We start from the raw sequence: 17,429 nt of genomic DNA, 5'->3' as shown, positions 1-17,429 counted from the left end.
AGTAACCAACAGGCTCCAGTCAACACAGCCCTGCACATATTCTGGGAATTGAGAGGATAAAACAAAGGGTTTTCTTATAGACAGCAACCATCTTGGAAACTGATGAGCTGAAAGATATAAGCTAGGCTACAATTCAGCGCCAGAAGTGAGATGACTTTGGTCATCATCATGAGGAAAGCAGTCTAAGATACCTGATCAAGCTAGTTCAACACACAGGTATCACAACTGCACACACTAAGAGGCAGATTTTACATCCCATGCCTGTTGTAGGTCCCTTCTAAACACTGCCTCTTGCTGCTGATCTCTACTGCTACAAATTTACAGGCCTGTCTCAATGGAAACACTGGCCATAGGACTCAGCTGTGGTTTTTCTCATTCACTGCCCCTTTCTCTCTCCACCCTTTCCTACAGCATTTCAAGGGGCATGTGTATTTGGCAGCAGTGCTCCACTTACTGCCCCACAGCACATTTTATACTCCATACCTTCATCATACATTGGGCTTTTGATTGCTTTCCTTATATATGTTGCTGAGATGTAAATCACTGAAAAAAAGATCTTTCTCTGTCTGCAAAGCAGTCAGCCCTGGTAACAGTATGAAAAAAAAACATAGCTGAGAGCAACATGCATCCATGCTACACATCTAGCTCAGTGGCAAATCTTAAGTTCAACATTCAGAGCTCAGTTCCATGCATATTCCATGGAGGCAGAAAAGCACTGCCAGAGAGTGGAGAGAAAGGGAGCCAATGATGCAGGAGTACCCAAGTTAGATGCCTAAATTAGCCTGAAACAGACTATGTGAATAACCTTCCCTGTGAACAAATATAGGCCAACCGCTCTGAGACCAGACTACTGCTGCTCTGTAAGGAGAAAAGTGAGACAGGGTTTAAAACAGTTCAACACTTTTGCTAGTCTTGTTTCCCTTTTTTCATTTTAAGTGAAAAGGTTGCCTACACATGAACTGCTATGGTTAATTCTCTCATATAAGCACAGTGACATCAGATGTACCCTCCAAAGGGTAGAGACAAGCTGAACCAAATAAAAACATCATACCTATATAAGTATACCCATCTTCACTCTAGAGGCTGCAATAACTTGTTTACCTCAAGGGAAAAAAAGTCACTCCCATAGTTAAGTAGCAAAATTCAAAATTCCTGTAAAAAACCAGCTCATTACAACACAAAAAAATACTTCTGAAGGCTGTTTTCAATACTGCTGATAGCTTGGAAAGCCCAAGTGCAAGGACAAGGAAAGCTGCCACAGTGAGTCAAAAGAACATGTCTATTCATAATGTAATCCTACAACCTTCAACTATATAAACATTAACTCCAATTCTGGTAGCCTACTATATAAGAAAGTAACTAGTGCAGCTCTAACCACGACTGCTTTTAGCCAATGTCTCTTAAATGACTGTACCTGCACATAAAGATGCAGGAACAGATCACAGATCACCAACATCATGTTAGTTGTTGGAGAAGGCTGTAAGTACATAACTTCCCCAGAAAATTGCAGAGAGAGGAATCCTCTTTGAATTAGTTGAAAAGAACTTATTAATACAGTTTCACTTACCTCACTTGGGCTCCTTCATCAACATCCTTGGGCTTCTCAAGTTCCAGAGCTACAGAACGGTCTGCACGTTTCTCCTCTGTCTCACAGATCTTCTCCTCCTCTCCTTTACCATGAGGATCCTCTTGCTCCCTGAGCCACGCCTGACTATCCTTCTGGTAGCTGCCTGAACTGTGGTAGGAATGATTTGAGACTCTTTCCTGGTGATCATCTTCTTGCTCAGAGCCATGGGCACTTTCATGGGAATGGTCCAGCTCACTGAGGTGAGAGCTTCCCTGGCTGACATTACAAGAGGAGCCATATCTACTACTGCCAGCAGGACTATGAGAGAATAAGAAAAAGCATCAGAAAAAGAAAACAGTGGCTTGGAGAAACACAAAGTAATCTGCACATCCAACAAATGGAGTGGAACACTAAATATTACTGAAAAGATGTGTTATAAAGTCAGATTTATCCATTGTGCTCTCTGAACTAGATCTAGACTTCTGAACCTCAAAACTTTGGTAGGCAGTAGAAATACTTCATACACAGCGTACCAGTGTATACCTCATATATGCCAGTGGTCTTTCTTGCATTAACTGACTACTGCTTCACTTTTCATAAGCTAGAAACTGCCAGTGAAGATATTCTAATAACCAGACAGGAATAAGAATGGAAACATAGCAATTCAGAGTGGAAGTGTTTCTGTCTTCTGCAGATACACTATAGCTAAGTTCTTTACCCTGACCATTTAAGCTGACTATTGTTGAGAAGTACAGTTAACTTTATTTTTATATATATGTTTATGATAAAATACATTGCAGTCAAAATCAAGGTTGTCAAGACTATCAACTTAAAACCTTTTAGAAAAGTAGAGCAATGTAGGAAGCCATGTGTCCCGATCCAGTGGAGCTTTTTGAAGAATTCACCACAGGGACATGACCCCTGTGTTTCAAGACACCACTTCCAGGACTGAATTCCTAGAATCCTCAGACAAAATACAGTGGATCAAAATTTCTCATGCAGTCAGGAAAACTACAGCAAAGAATTAAGCAGCACTAATGTTTCTCTCACTTACACACTTAGGAGAATTTCCAGCGAGATGGGAAGTTTTGGGAGTGCAGTGTTGCAATTGTATGACCACAGGTACATTTCACTTCTTGTATCATGCAGAGATATGTTTAGCAAATCACTGTTTTGATTTTTGAGGGCAATTGTAACTTAACACATACAAAGGACTGAATACAGGCTGATGGAACACTAGTAACTTCCTTTTGTGGCTTTCCTTTCTGCATGAAAAAACCTTTGCACAGATTTTAGGAAGAGCAAGTATTAGAACACCTTCACTGATATCTCTGAAAATGTTTTAAGATCTTTGGTAATGTGAAATGAACCTAATTAGTTGCATAATATATCAGCAATAAGTCTAATTTCTCTCTAAAATTAAAAGCCTTTACCTTACATTTTGAAAACAAAATCCTCATTCTGTCCAATACATTCTACATACTGTTACTTTTTTCTTCACAAATACCATATAATTATCAGTAAACAAGAAAGCAAAGTGATTGTATAAAGCAGAATTAACACACAAGGAATGTAACTTCTGAAAGGCTAATGAAATTAGCATTAGAAGCATCTCATTCAGCATGAGAAAAGCATTCTCACACATAGTGTGAGAACATGAGAAATCCAATCACATTTACAGAAAAAAGGAGTGGAAAGAGATGAGAAAATGGTCTAAGGGCCTACATGTAACTACTGACTGCAGTTCGCCACATCCTCTGTGACAGCTATCAGCAATACTACAAACACTTGACAACAAATAGGGGATGGGACTGGCTACAAACATCAGACACCAAGGTAAGTATCTACTGCTGCAGTATTGCATTATAAATGGTCAAAAACTCAGAACCATTTATTATGCCTCATTTTTAACTAGCCTTTTCTCATTCAGTTGTTCCACACTATTCAGATCTGCAGCCTGTGTGACAGGATGACGCATTGCTCCCTCAGGAGCAGAATTAAGCTCAGTTTCTTTCAGTTCAGGCTCAGCTGGAGCATGCTCTTCTGCTTGATCTTCTTTCTGCAGTTCACCCGAAATCACATTCTGCTGGTCTTCGGAGTCTTTATCAATCTTCTCCCTCAGCTCTTTGTTGGATGTATCATCAACAGCGCTTGCACCAGATGGTTCTTCAGAAAGTTCATTGTCTACAGTGTCAGGCTGATTTGAAGACACGTTTACTTCTATATTTGCATCAGTCAGTTGATCTGAGACTGCAGATTTTGAGTTTTCATCTGAACTGACTGTTCCTAACACCTTGTCATCTGGTTTTGACAAAGCCTGTGGTGGTATATGTGGTTCCCTTTTGGCAGAGGTCTCCCTGTTGTCTTTTTGCCAGGGAAAGGAGAAATCTAGCTTTTTCCCAAATACTGCTCCTTGGGCACTCTCTGGTTTACTCACCTTTTCTTCACTACCTCCTTCAAAAAGAGTAGAAGAAAGTTTCTTAAAGCTGGACATGAGGCCCTGATCTGCCCCTGCTTTAATAACTGAAGGTGGCTGCTGAGAGAAGAATGACCCAAATGGCTTTCCACTATCAGCAGATGACATAAAGCTGAATTTTGGCAAACTGGGCATGCTTGGTATTTCAAAGACCGGTTTACTACTGTTTGCATCTGGAGGAACACTATTAGGTTTCTTCGAGTCACATTTGGAAGCAGTGCCTTTTACAGGCACCTCATCAGCTGCTGAACGTTTAGCATTCAGCAGGTTGCTGTTCTACCTCACTTGCCTTCTCTTCATTCAGCTGGAGCACATGAACACTGGGCTCATCAGCTGGACGTGGGGATTCTCTACCATTACTACTGATCATGTCCTGCTGATCAATGCCAGCATTGGTCTGATCCCCTGTAACAGCAGGCTCCGACTCAAGAGTAGCACTCTCATCCAATTGGGAAAGGTTTGTGTCTGCCCCATTAGCTGGGGCTTCCATTTCCACTGCAAGCTCCTCAGCAGAGCCAGCCTGAAGGACGCCAATAGCTGCCTTATTTGTAGGAGCAGCTTGTTCCTCGGACACATGTGAAGACCCCACATCTAGCTGGCATATATCTCCATCAGTCTGGTCAGCGGCCTCAGCCTGCACTGTATCAATGGCATTACTAAAATCAGACTGGCATGGCTTAGTATCTACCATCTCAGAGGGCTGTGCATCATTGTCCAATTGCAGAACCTCAAGGCATTGATTTTCACTAGAGACTGCTGTTTCTGGAGTGATCGTCAAAGGTTCCTCTTTACAGGTTTCAGAGTTCCTGTTTTCTTCAGTTTCTGTTTTCACAGGAGACTCTTTTGTGGAGTTCTCTTCTGTTGAAACAGGTAATATATCCTCCTTCAGAGAGCTCGTGACATTTCTTTTAGACTCTCTGGCTGCAGCTGTGTTTTCTGTCTCTCTGGAGTCTTTTGCTGGAACAGAAGCAGTGACATCTTTCATACTACTGCTTTGAGGTTTAGGGGCGGATTTTGGAGGCATTTCTTTTGGAGATTCTTTTGGACCTTTGAAGATGCCAAAGAGATCATTTGTGAAAGCTGGTGCTGGGCCACTTGGGAGGGATGAGAAACCAAAGAAAGAGGAGCTTTTCTTCTGTGCAGTGGGAGGTGCAGTAGCTTGAGGCTGGGAAAAGAAACCAGATAAAGTTTTGGGCGGTTTCATTTTTGTCATGAAACTTGAAAACATTTCAACTGAAGAATCCAGTACTGATTTATCATTCTCAGATTCCTTAGGTTTGTCTTGCAAATTAGACGCCTCTGGCATTTTAGAAGGAGATGGTGGCTCTTGTGCTTGTTGTAACCCTTCACCAAGAGTTTGTTCAGGTAATTTAGGTTCTGGTAACTCATGCTGTACACATACTTCTTGAGACACCACTTCATTTTTTACATCACTCACATTATTTAAGTCATTTAGACTCTGGGAATCTATTTTATCACCTGAGGCTGTGCTATAATCCACCTTTTCAGTAACTTGTTCTTTTGAAGAATTGGGCTCTTCTTTATCAATAGGAAATGCATCACCGCCCATTTTCCCGGTGCTGCCCAAAGCATCTTCTTCTAAGGCAATAGCCTGTTGGCCCTGAGAGCCCTCCTGCGCACTGGGAGTCTGAAGGCAAGGACTAGAGGCAGCCAAATTTGTTACTGCAGTGTCATCGGTCTGTGGAAGCTTCTCTAAGTCACTCTCTTCAGCTACCTCAGCAACACTTTCTACATTTTCCACTGCCAGCATTTCTGATTTATTTTCTTGGATCACTTCTGGGACTGTTTGTTTGCCAGTCACTGCTGCAATAATATCAACTTCTTCTTTATTGTCTGCATGCTGTTGCCTGGCAGAACTGCTAATTTTGACACCAGAGTCGGTGGCAATATTTTGCTTCACATATGGCTTGGAGTTCACTGGCTTAGCTGGTTTTGTATTATTCTCCTGTCTTGGAGCAGCTTGTGGTTTTTCATCCAAAAAGGATGTCAAATTGAAGAAGCTAAAGCTAGTACTTCTCTGAGGTATGCTCTTCTCAGCAGTTGGATTGCTGGAGAAGAAGGAGGGCAGATGAAACAGCCCCTCTGTTTCCTGCTGCTTCCCACTAGCAGGAGCAGGTGGTGAAGGCTTTGCTTCGTCTGATCCCGTAAAGAAGGAGAATATGCTCCTACTGGCTGGCTGTGCTGACTGTGATTTTGAAGCAGTGATATCAGAAAAGCTGAATGGCAAACTGAAGCCTGACTCTTTAGGTGCCTGATCTGGCTTTGGTTTTGCCTGACTAACTGGGCCTCCTGAACGATCTCCTCCCTGTTGCTTTGGTGTCACCGTGGGTACACTGCTTTGCTGCACAGCTGACTGACTCAGCTGGCCAATTTTGGGGTGTACACCCACGGCCTTCTGTGAAATGTTCCCAGGAAGCAGTTTTTTACTCTCAGAAGACTCCTTCTCAGCTTTTCTGCTTCTTTGCTCCATTTGCACTGCAGGGCTAGGAGAAACCTGCCTGTCCATGCCCTCTGTTCTCACCCCTTCCTTCGGGGTAGACGACAGACATGGCATGCTGGCACTCTGAAGACTCCCAGACTTCTCCTTCTGTTGTCTCAACTCAGCCACAGTTCTGCTACTGGTTTTTGGAAGAGTACTTGAGGTTGGTTGAGTAGACACAGGCTCTGCTTTGAAGAGATCTCCAAGGGATCCAAATAATGATGAGAAGCTGGAGGTTTCCTTCTGTTCTGGCTGTACCACCTTTTCCTGTTTATCATTTTGACTTTTTTCCAAATCTGGTGACGGCTGTGGGGCTTTGCTTACTTGTGTTTTAAAGAAGTCAAAAAATCCAGAAGCTTGGGGTTTGTTGGCAGTGGAGCTTGCAGGAGAATCTTCTCCAAGGCTGAACAACTTCAGAGCACTTTTAAATAACGTCTCCTCAGGCTCAGTGGTTGGCTGGCTCTGATTTGGCTGTGACTGACTCGATTCATTAATACTTGCATGCCCTTCGAGATGCCTGGAAGCTGGTGTTGCTTTAACAGGTCTCTCTTCTCGTATGGTCCTGCCATCTGGAACAGTTTGGCTCAGCAGAGAAGGAGATTTAGTTAATCCTTTTTTTTTAACACGGAGGCTTTCATTCTGATTTAAGTCTGGCTTTTCATTTCTAGCAGCCTCCAAATTAAGTTCTGATGAAGTACTTCTTCTCGGTTCTGACGTAACAGGAAGCTTTTGCCCTGCTTGTGCCTCCTTTAATTTCCTATTTGGTGCAAGTGCTAAAACATCAGTTTTATTTTCAGATGATATCGACTGCATGTCTGTTCTCTTCAAGGCAGAATCTCCTGATGTCTCAGGGTCAGGACCTGAAGACTTTCCTATTAGTCCACCCAAAGCAGAAAATAAAGAGCTAACTTTGTTCACTGGTGTTTTCTTATCTTCCTCAATCTTTTTTGCTTCTGCTACTCTTTCATTAGATGTCACGGTTTCTTCGGTTTTAGGAGTAGACTGAAACAGATGGAAACCAAAGAATCCTGATGACCCACTCCCTGTAGTTGTCACAGGGACAGACTTATCTGCTTCCTCTGTGTGAACTTCCTTACTCAGCGGTTTATTTAAAGCTGCTCTGGAATGTGTTCGGAGATCAAGAGTTAGAGGAGATTCCTCTGAATAATTCAGGGTTTCCTTCTCAGGTCGAAAATCTACTTTGAGTTTTTGAAGTTTATAACCTGAGAAGTCTAGGGGCTGCTCTCTCTGATAGTAAATGGACTCTTCAAACATTTGTGAAAAAGTCTCCAAATTCATGTTCATTAGCTGATCACTCCTCTGCAAAGCTACTGACAGATCCAGGGGTTTATTTGTTGTATAATCACCAAAAGACTCCTCTTCAGCAAACCAAAACAGCTCATCTTCACTGCCAAGAGGGACTTTAAAGCCACAAACAGCAATTGTGTTGTCTTCTAGCACAGCACTTGGAATTGAATCCATCTGAAAAGTATAATCCCAACAGTCTGGGTAGGAATACGCTTCAGGAGCACACACATAGACATACTGTCCAGTGGGATCAGTGAGCAGTGAATACACGTACTGGTTATCACTGTACATGTAATACCCACAATCACCATCTTCTGATGGCCACCATATACCCTGCTCAAGCATCATTAGCCACTCCTGATACTCCTGGCTATAGGATGAGTACATAAAGCTCTCATCCATACTTAAAGTCTCTTGGTCAATTAGAGTCCACATAGTTCCATCACAGCCAGAGGAGTAGCTTAAATCCATGGGCAACTCTTCTAATGAGTAACTGCCATCTCTTTCAAATGGTGGAAAGTTATGGTAACTTTCATTGAGAGAATTAGCAGTCCATGCATCATTTTCTTCTGAACAAATGTCTTGAAACACTAACTGGTCAAAGGACTCACAGGACAGCAAATTTAAATCTAAACTTTGTTCATCAAAATTGGCATTAGTCTGCCAATCCATCACGTTTGCATTCCCATCCTTTTTACAGAGATTCACTACTGTATCATTTTCAGGCCAGTCCAAGAACTGAGGGGGCAGAATAGAGTTCTGGTTTAACACGTAGTAAACTGGTACTGCTATTTCATGAGTGCCAGCCAGTTCCCCCACTTCATATTCCCATTCAAAGCTAGAATGGCTTCTTGTTTCCTGATAAGCTGAGTACTGCTCCATACAGTTATAGCTTTTATTAGCCAAATTGAGAAATTCATCTGATCCTTTTTTTAAAAGAGTTGGGAAAACTCTAGGTTTTTCATCCTGATAAGGGATATGTCTACCATTTACACACTTTCCAGATAAGTCCTGTGCCTTGTCTTGAAGATTTAGAGCATCAGGGAGCACAGGATGACCGCAGTGTGGAACATGGGGCTCAGGTGTTTTATTCACTCTTGCACTAGACTGGTGGTCAGTCATTTTGGAAGATTCCATCGTTTTCACATTATCCAGTTTCTCCTTTGGTTTGGGCAGGAGATTTTTCAAGAAGCTGGAAGATTCCTGCTTTTCTCCAGTGCTGCTTTGAGTATCAGAAGCCATTCCTGGGTTGCTGGGTTTTGTCTCTGAGCTAGAATCTTCACCTCTATCAAAAAGCTTCATGAAGCCTAGAGAGTTTGTTTTCACCTTCTCTTGCTTACATTCAGACAAGTTTTCACTTGAAGCAAATTTAAATAAGCCAGAAAATAACCCAGAAGAAGTGCTCTTCTGGCCATCAGTCTCACTTTTAGCAGCCAAGTCTTGATTACTGTCTGTGTTTTCACTGGAAGCAATGTGAAGAAACCCAGACAGAAAACCTGGTGTACGCTTCTTCAGTGTATCATCTGCACTTGTAGTTTCTGGTCCTCTGGCTGAAGAGGTGGATTCAACTGAGCTGTCATTTAAGTCTGGTGCATTTAGTTCTTCTCTCATCAATCCTCCCTTTACATTTCTATGTTCTTCCTGAGTACTTTTAGTTGTCTGATGCACTTCTGAAGCCTTAAAGGTAGCAGAGGCACTCTCCTGGTGTTTTTTACTATTTATTTGGGCACTAGACAGGTTTTCTTTATTCATGTTTTTTGTTTGTACAAGTTCCTCCTTATGGTCTGATAAATCTGGAACAGAGCTAGATTTTAATGAAATGGCATTTTCTGAATTACTGTTTCTGTCTTCAAGCAAACCAATGCCACTAGAATTCTGATGACTTCTTTGGTCCTGTGAAGGTGCTAGATTTTCTGCAGAAGAAAATTTAAACAACGAAGGAATAAAGCCTCCTTTATCATTCCTATGTTCCTGCTTTTCTGAAAAACCCAACCCACTGAGAAAAGGAAGCTTCCCAGTGAAACGAAATGAGTGTTCATTTGATGAACTATTTTGTCTTACATCCTCCTCAGACTTATGGCCTTTAGAATGCCCAGATGTACTTTCTTTCTGCCCTTGTTCAGCAGAAGGAAGCAACAACTGACTGAAAGACTTTTTGAGTGGACTGAAAAAGCCTTCAGATGCTGTACTCTGATCTTGAGGCTGCGAATTAGGTTCCACATTATCTCTGTTTTGCTTGTTTCCTGGTCCATGACCTGCAGCATGCTGATCCCCTAAGCGATTTTCAGGAGGCTGCTCACTGGCAGTGGGTGCACCGTCTTTCACAGTGGCATCTGGCTGGTTTGTAACATGATGCAAATGTGACTGCTTCTGTGGCACATCCTGCTGCTTGGGAGCCAAAAGACCATCAAAATTGGCTTTCAGACTGAAGGAACTGACTGAGTTTGTGAGCCTGCCAAAGATGGAAGACATAGAAGTGCTATTTGCGTTCACCTCTGCCTCACTTCTAGCCTCACTTGTCCGTGTCTCCAGAATAATGCTGCTGGTCCTGGCTGCCGTCTGTTCAGATGGTTTCTCACTTCTGTTTGCCTCATCAACTTTCACAGCATGGCTGTCCTCTTTGGTGTGTTCCTCTTTTATGACTTCTTGTTTTGGCACTTCCTTCTCAGAGAAGATCTTTAAAGGATTCAACATGCCTAGAACAGAATTCACAACCGAATGTTGGTTCTGCTGGCTGCCAGTGGTTGCTCCTTGTGATTGCTGGAGATCATGTCGTGTGGAAGCCTTACTGTCCACCTCAGTGGTTTCTGGCTTGTTGGGGTTTATGTTCTGGGTTTTTTTATCACCACTCACCTGGGATGGTAGCAAAGAGTGAATGAAGAACTTGGTGTCAGCTTTATTATCTGTTGTCACTCCACCAGATGAACTCTCACTTTTGGACTTACTCAGAAAAACATTTGAGATTCCACTGTCTGATGAGTTTCTGGTTTCTGTCTTCTCTGGAGTGGAAGAAACAAGCTTTTCAACAGAGGCTGTGAGCTGTTTCGTGCTTGACCCCACCTTTTCAGTGAAAGAGCTGAATAGGGAATTCACTGTATTTTTCACACCTGACAAGTCTGGCAGAGATTCAGATTTGACCTTGGTACTCTCCTCTGCAGCAGGATGCTTGGTCTGTTCAGACTTCCTATCCTCTACTGAATTATCAGCATTATCCTGCTTCACTGACATGTTCTCAACATTTTTTCTGGTTTCTGTCAACGCACCAAATTTGTTGATTTCTTCCTCCTTTTCAGCCAAGTATTCTGAAACTGATTCTACTAGACACTGAAGTTCATCCATTGTGTCTATGTACTCCTCACTGGGCTCCTCAACAGGAGAAAGTGTTAAGTCTTGCATAGGGTGACCATGCTTGCTCCCTTTAGCCTTGTGTTTTTTATCACAGCTAGCTTTCAACTGGGAGCCCAAATTTGCAGGGTAATTAACAGTTAAGTTTCTCAAATGGCTGATATCAGAATCAGACCATGTTTGTGAAAGCGAAGCCAGTTCCTCCATTTCATCATCTGAAACAGGTGAGTACTGGAACTCATCGGAAGCACTGCTGTCAAATTCCTCAAGGATATCCACAGGTACAAAAGTGTTATCTGGCAGGCCTATGACTTGCACATCATCACTGTTACTGCGGTGAAGTGAGCCCTCATGGTCCACTCCCTGTTTGTTCAGCAACTTGCCACTTTTAACCATTAAGCCATTTTTGTATGGACGCAGGATGGGATAAGCAGGCAATTGCTCCTTACTTTCAGAGCTACTGGTATATTTCCCCATTCTATCACATACTGGGAAATCATCACTAGGTTCAGAACTAGTTGCCGCACCATTGAAATAAACCATTTTCTCCCCAGGAAACTGCAGAACCTCATTACTTTGCAGGCTTATCTGTTCATTCTCTTCAAAATGGTATCGTAGCTTCTTTTTCCTTCTCCTATCTATTGTGTCATATTCCTGAGGATACCTAGGGACGTCTACAGACCCTGACTCCACACACACATTTTGGCAGCACCTTGATCTTTCACAGTGGTTGAAATTCTCTCTTTTTGAGACAGTTGGCATCTTTCTTATGTTTGTTTCCTGCCAACTTCTATTTTTATGACTCTTTTCTAAGAATTCCTCTATTAGCAGTTTTCCTAGTTCTTCATAGTTACTCTCCTGTTCTTCTTCTCCATCTTCACAGTTAAATGGAATGATCCTGACTCTTTCATTTCTACCTAGAGATTCTTGTCTAAGATGAGAAATAAAGAGGATGGGAGGGAAAGGAAGACAGGAAGAAAAAGAAAGAAAAGGAAAAAAAAAGGAAAGGGAAAATAACAGTTTTTAAAAAAAAGATCCAGAAAGGACCAAAAAAAAAAAAAGTAATGAGAAACCATGCATTAAATAAACTAAAATCAGAAACATCCAGAGATTATAAAACTTAAAATCTGCCTATCTACCACCACTACATTTCAATCAAATAGTCAAAAAAAAAGCAGCATGGGTTATGATATTCCACCAGTTAGAGCTGCACAGAATTTAGAAATGCCTGTTTGAAGCAGAACAGCTTTTTGTGATCAAGTGAGGGCACACAGCCTTGGCTGTACAAGTACTCTGCTGTTGCTTTTTTAGGCATGCTGAAAAAAGTCACTTAGTACAGTAATGGGACTACTTTGAGATACAGAGCCCACGCACACCATTCCACTATGCTGTGCATGCACTTTGGTCACTCTAGGCTGCAGAATTTGTTTTATCAGTATTCAGAAAGCACACAGGCACTTCGTTTCTCCCAAGGGTGGCTACAGAGCAGAGACTCAGGAGCCACTGGACTCCAGGGAAGTGGGGATGGGGGACAAAATGCAAACTGTGCACAGCAGCAACATTAAGAGTTCCAGCTACTCCACACTTCAAGTGTTCAAAAAACCTGTGGATGAGGCCCTAGTGACATGGTTTAGTGGTGGACTTTGCAGGCCTAGGATAAAGGTTGGATCTTAAATGTCTTTTCCAACCTGGCTGATTCTATGATTCTCTGCTGGGAGGGCTCTTACCGTAGCTAATGCCCTCAGGGGGCTCCTACCAACACAAAGCAAAGATCCTCAGAGCTGTTACTGATCAGAAGGCAGAACAAAACATTGGCTATGGATATTAGCCCATCATAAGCCTCAGATTCTTTTCAGGATCTGTACTTCCCACATATAACACATCTAAGTACATTCAGCAACCTGTACTTGTCCACTGTGGGAGAATTAATTAAAGCAGCTAGTGTTTTGCTATCAAATGATCTGAAGCTTCATAGAAACCCAAGTAAATGACCCTGGGGATTTTGGGATTAGTTTCCAGACACTGATCAGAAGGATTATCTCAATTGCTCAACCACATGAAGGCTAGTAGCCAGAAAGCTTCCTCTCTAGATAAGTCTCGCAAGAGCCAGCTGCGTAAAAATAAACAGGTAGGAAGTGGATGTAAAAAATCCAAGTGCTCATCTGAAAGATGAACTGCAGCTTTGTCTCACATCATTCATTACTGGGTACTAAGAAGCATGAGGGCACACATGTCCTTACCCCATGAGAGTGGGGCAAGAGAAGGGAAAGGGCAAAAGGCTGTAGGCATTGTATGGATACTGCTAACTCAAGAGTCAATACCTTGAGAGGTACCTGGGGAACACCAAAATAGGATACATGGGATAGGATAGCCCTGAAGAAGAAACAGCTCACTACATTTTCAGTACTGCTGCTTTAGTACTTCATTTCCACCAGTATTAGCTAATTTACGCTAATTGGAAAGATACTCATTACTTTAAATGAAGCCTGTTGTACACAGTTTAGAATGCTTACTACACCTCTTGCTTGCAATTTAGGCTGGTAATTGAAATAATTTTCTTGAAAAAGCTAATGAAATTTAAAAAACTCCCAGGGCCACTATAGCCACTGGATCGAGCCCTTCCAAATCTCTGCTGCAAGCAAGGGGAGCTACATGAATGCCTGAAGAGCCATTAACTGTAAATGCTGAATCAACAATTGACTAATTTAGGCATAAAGGAAATTACTTTTCTTCCTAATTGAGCACCTCCCCCCCGTGTTTACCCTGCTATTTACTAGAAATAAAGTGATGACAAGAAGTCCAACACCAGAGAGGAGAAAAAGATGACAACATCAGCCTGGCATTAAACTACCACAGATCTGAAACAGAGCCAAGGCAAACAGCGAATTGAGTATCAGCTGAAACATATCACAAGACCACTTCACAGCAGCAACAGCAAAGAGACAGGCACACAGGCTGCAAAGAGGTTAACCCACCTATCAGACCGATCTAGAGAGCGCCTGCTTTCTATCGAGCACTGGCGGCTTGTCATTTGACTAGACTCAGATGTGGACTCTAGGTCAGTTCGGCCACTCACAGTGGAATCTATGCTATCATATCGCCTTGGAAGTAAATAGAGCAAGAGCAGGGAGACATGGAGGACACATGGTTACACAAAATGAACACTGTAAAGAAAAGTTAGTGCTTAAAAACAAAAAATCCAAGGGGAAGATGTCTGCTTTTCTGAAGCCAAACTGGTCGCTGGCAGCAAAACACACTCCAGGGATAAATAAGAATAATGGTTGCTATCCTTAGGAGAGGGGTGAATAAAATATATGTATTTCTATCGAAAGAACACAATCATATGTAACAGCTAATAAGGATCAGAACTTTTCCAGCCAAACTCAAATGTTTTAACCAAAAAAACCCCACGTTGAGTACACCCAGTTTCAATTGAAGCATTCTGGCATAAGTCGACTTTTTGTCCAATTCAAGACAGGTTCTAGCAGACCCTTGTCTGTTTCCTCTAGGTCTGCCCAGGACAGCCTCCTACAAGCTGTCATTTCCTCAGCAATTACTAACTGCAGCCTGCCAGGAACACTGATTTCATCAAGTCCTGCCTAGTCCACAGCACTTAGAGCTGGTAGGAGCGAAAGGCAAACACAATTTGGTTGTGCAATACTTGGTGTTTTGAAAATATTTAAGATCCTCCCACATGCTTCTTTTCAGCCAGCTCTCATTAGAAATACATTTCTGATAAGAAAGAGAATCCCACGTAGCTTCTCTGGAAGGCTTATTAGCATTTTCTAAGTTTTAAGATTAAATATGTGGCAGAAAATCTTGCTGGGCATGTGGAAAATGCATATAGGAACAGGAATGCTCAGAGAATCACCATCTAGGACTTGTCTTCATGGAGCGAAAGTAATTTTAGACCAGAGCAGACTACAAAGCTCATAGTTTTTAAGTAAACTTTATCAGTCCAGATCTTTTCATACCAATACTTCCAGGAAATCAGAAAAAAAAAAAATAAACAACAAACCCAAACATATTCCATCTTTGTATTCTCTAACAATTCAAACCATAAGTGCTCTTTGGAAGGTCCTACGAACATATTTATCCATTAGATTGAGTTAAAAGTTCACACTCCCTCTGCCTCCAAGCAAGGTGAGCCATGAAGGATTACTGGTATTGTCAACACCACCCCAAGAAGTCACATAACTGCCAAAACACCCAACCACCATTGGCTTCCCCAGGCTGGGGACCTAATACTGTTCTTCAGCTTGGCTATTCCATGAAGAAAAAGCTCCAGCTCAACTTCCTAGGCTCTCAGTAAGGTCTCCAGCAATTTTACCACTGCATACCAGCAGAACAGAATAGCATGGGAAAGGGAATAATGTGCCTGTATAAGATATTTAATGGACTAGGAAAAGAACACTAAGAATGACATGTCACACTGCAGTAAATGCATTTTGTTGGCACATTTGCCTCTGCTACTTGAAATCTGAAATCTCAGTAACAGTAACAACATTAAGCGTTACCATTGAACTTCAGCTTTTACCATTAAAGACCATGAGGCAAAAAGAATAAAACTTAGCCTCAGTCATACACCATGGGGACAACTGAATGAAGGTTCAAGCTTCAGGAAACGGAATCATTCTTACCAAGTGGAATACAGTAGAACAAATCAGTCATGATACGTATAAACTCCTGCACCTCTAAACTATGACAGTGTTTAAGCAACTGCCCCTTTCTTCCACACCAAAGGCAGAAGCAGCAGCATGGCCTGTTCTACACACCCATTACTACCAAGCCAACCAGGACTGTTTAAGGTCTTCTGCTTTCCCCTTACACTTAACTAATCCTGTATTTGGAACAACAGTTTTGTAGAGTTTCTACAGTTCCCAGCACAATCAGCTCTAGTTCACAGACACTGATCTTGGTAAATTAGTGCTGTAATGCTTAATACTTAAAGAGGATACAAGCAGTTGTAAAACTACCAATATATGGTCAAAACGCTAATTTAAAGCAAGTAAACTGTCTTTCATACAGCTCAAAGGAAACCAAAAGAGAAAAAACACTATTCTATAGTGCTAGATGATAACAGGAAATAATAAAAAAATAAAATAATTAGTTACAGGCTTTCTTCTTGAATATGCTGCTTTGGCAGAGCTAATAGAAGAATAGGAGCCAATCCAGAACAGAAGATAAATCTGCCCCAAGAAAGAAACTCCTAATAGGATAACTCTGCTAGACTGTGTTTCACTGGCTTCGCAGGCACCATGCAGCAGTACCAGAACAACCAATTACCCAGTGCTCCAGTCTTCCGAAAGTGAGGTGGAGGTATGACCAAGACAAAATGAGCTCAGAGTTCAGCATGTCTTTAAAAGGGAAATCACTAAACTTCCAGATCTGGAGTAACACATCGCATGATGGGTTTTTCCTGGTTCACAGAGGAGCCCCAGTGCTAACAAAACACGTAACACCATCCTCTCAGAGCCCTTGAGCTGCTCTCCTCTGCTAGCATTGCACTTTCAGGCTCTGCCGTGGTAAAAATCAATGGGAAAAGAATAGCTACCCAGAAGACGGCACCTACCTGATGGCCACGTGCTCCTGATAATCCAGATCATAGTTCTGTAAGGAGTTAGCACAGGTTTCCCTCAAGACCCCTTGTTGCTGCAGGCGTGACGGCACAGTGAACTGGTGCACGGAGGCATTGGGCTGCACAGTTGTGTGGTACGGCGGAGGAATGCTGTTACTTGTCTCGCTGCGGTAGTCACTATCTCGATCATCCACAGCGCTGTCAGCATCTTCAAAGGCTAAGAAACAAAAGCAGGTAAGGGCATGGCTCCCTCAAGTTGCCTTGCCTGGGACACTGAAGGCCACTTAGTTTTTAGTGAGCTCTTTTCAGTTTAAAGAATGACAAAACCCGCTACTTCTGCTATGGATGTGTCTCCATCTGGTAGCTGGTTATAACTTCCAGTTCTCCCGAGTATGTGCCAAGGAATTCCAGTGACTGCCTTCCCACTTCCTATCATAGGAGTTTATCTCTCTTTAGTCATTCCTAATAAGCTGATTAAGACATTTTTATTTAAACCAAACACCCCAACACCCAAAATTTTAGGTTCTTTGCTGCTGCCAAAATGAACATTTCGATGATGAGGGGAAAAAAAATCAACCCACAATATTCCTTTATGGAAAGGAGCATTTTCCTAGAACTTTTCAACCTTTAAGCTCTAATAGTATTTCTCCTTAAC

At 42.2% G+C, this 17,429-nt stretch overlaps 1 protein-coding gene across 1 annotated transcript in view; it reads right to left on the bottom strand.

Annotated features, from left to right (window-relative positions):
* Window positions 1–16,991, bottom strand: part of UNC13B (unc-13 homolog B (C. elegans)) — a gene marked incomplete at its 5' end in the record, with an annotated part of 146,943 nt that extends 129,952 nt beyond the window's left edge. The window contains 2 exons of the mRNA XM_010019365.1: window positions 1,568–1,885; window positions 16,769–16,991. Coding sequence (XP_010017667.1) covers window positions 1,568–1,885; window positions 16,769–16,991 — 541 coding nt within the window. The remainder of the gene's footprint in view (window positions 1–1,567; window positions 1,886–16,768) is intronic.
* Window positions 16,992–17,429: the final 438 nt, after the last annotated feature.

The sequence above is a fragment of the Nestor notabilis genome, unplaced genomic scaffold (assembly GCF_000696875.1).
Source record: "Nestor notabilis isolate BGI_N333 unplaced genomic scaffold, ASM69687v1 scaffold2218, whole genome shotgun sequence".
In the NCBI taxonomy this organism is placed as follows: domain Eukaryota; kingdom Metazoa; phylum Chordata; class Aves; order Psittaciformes; family Psittacidae; genus Nestor; species Nestor notabilis.
This window is presented reverse-complemented; position numbering and strand designations above follow the sequence as displayed.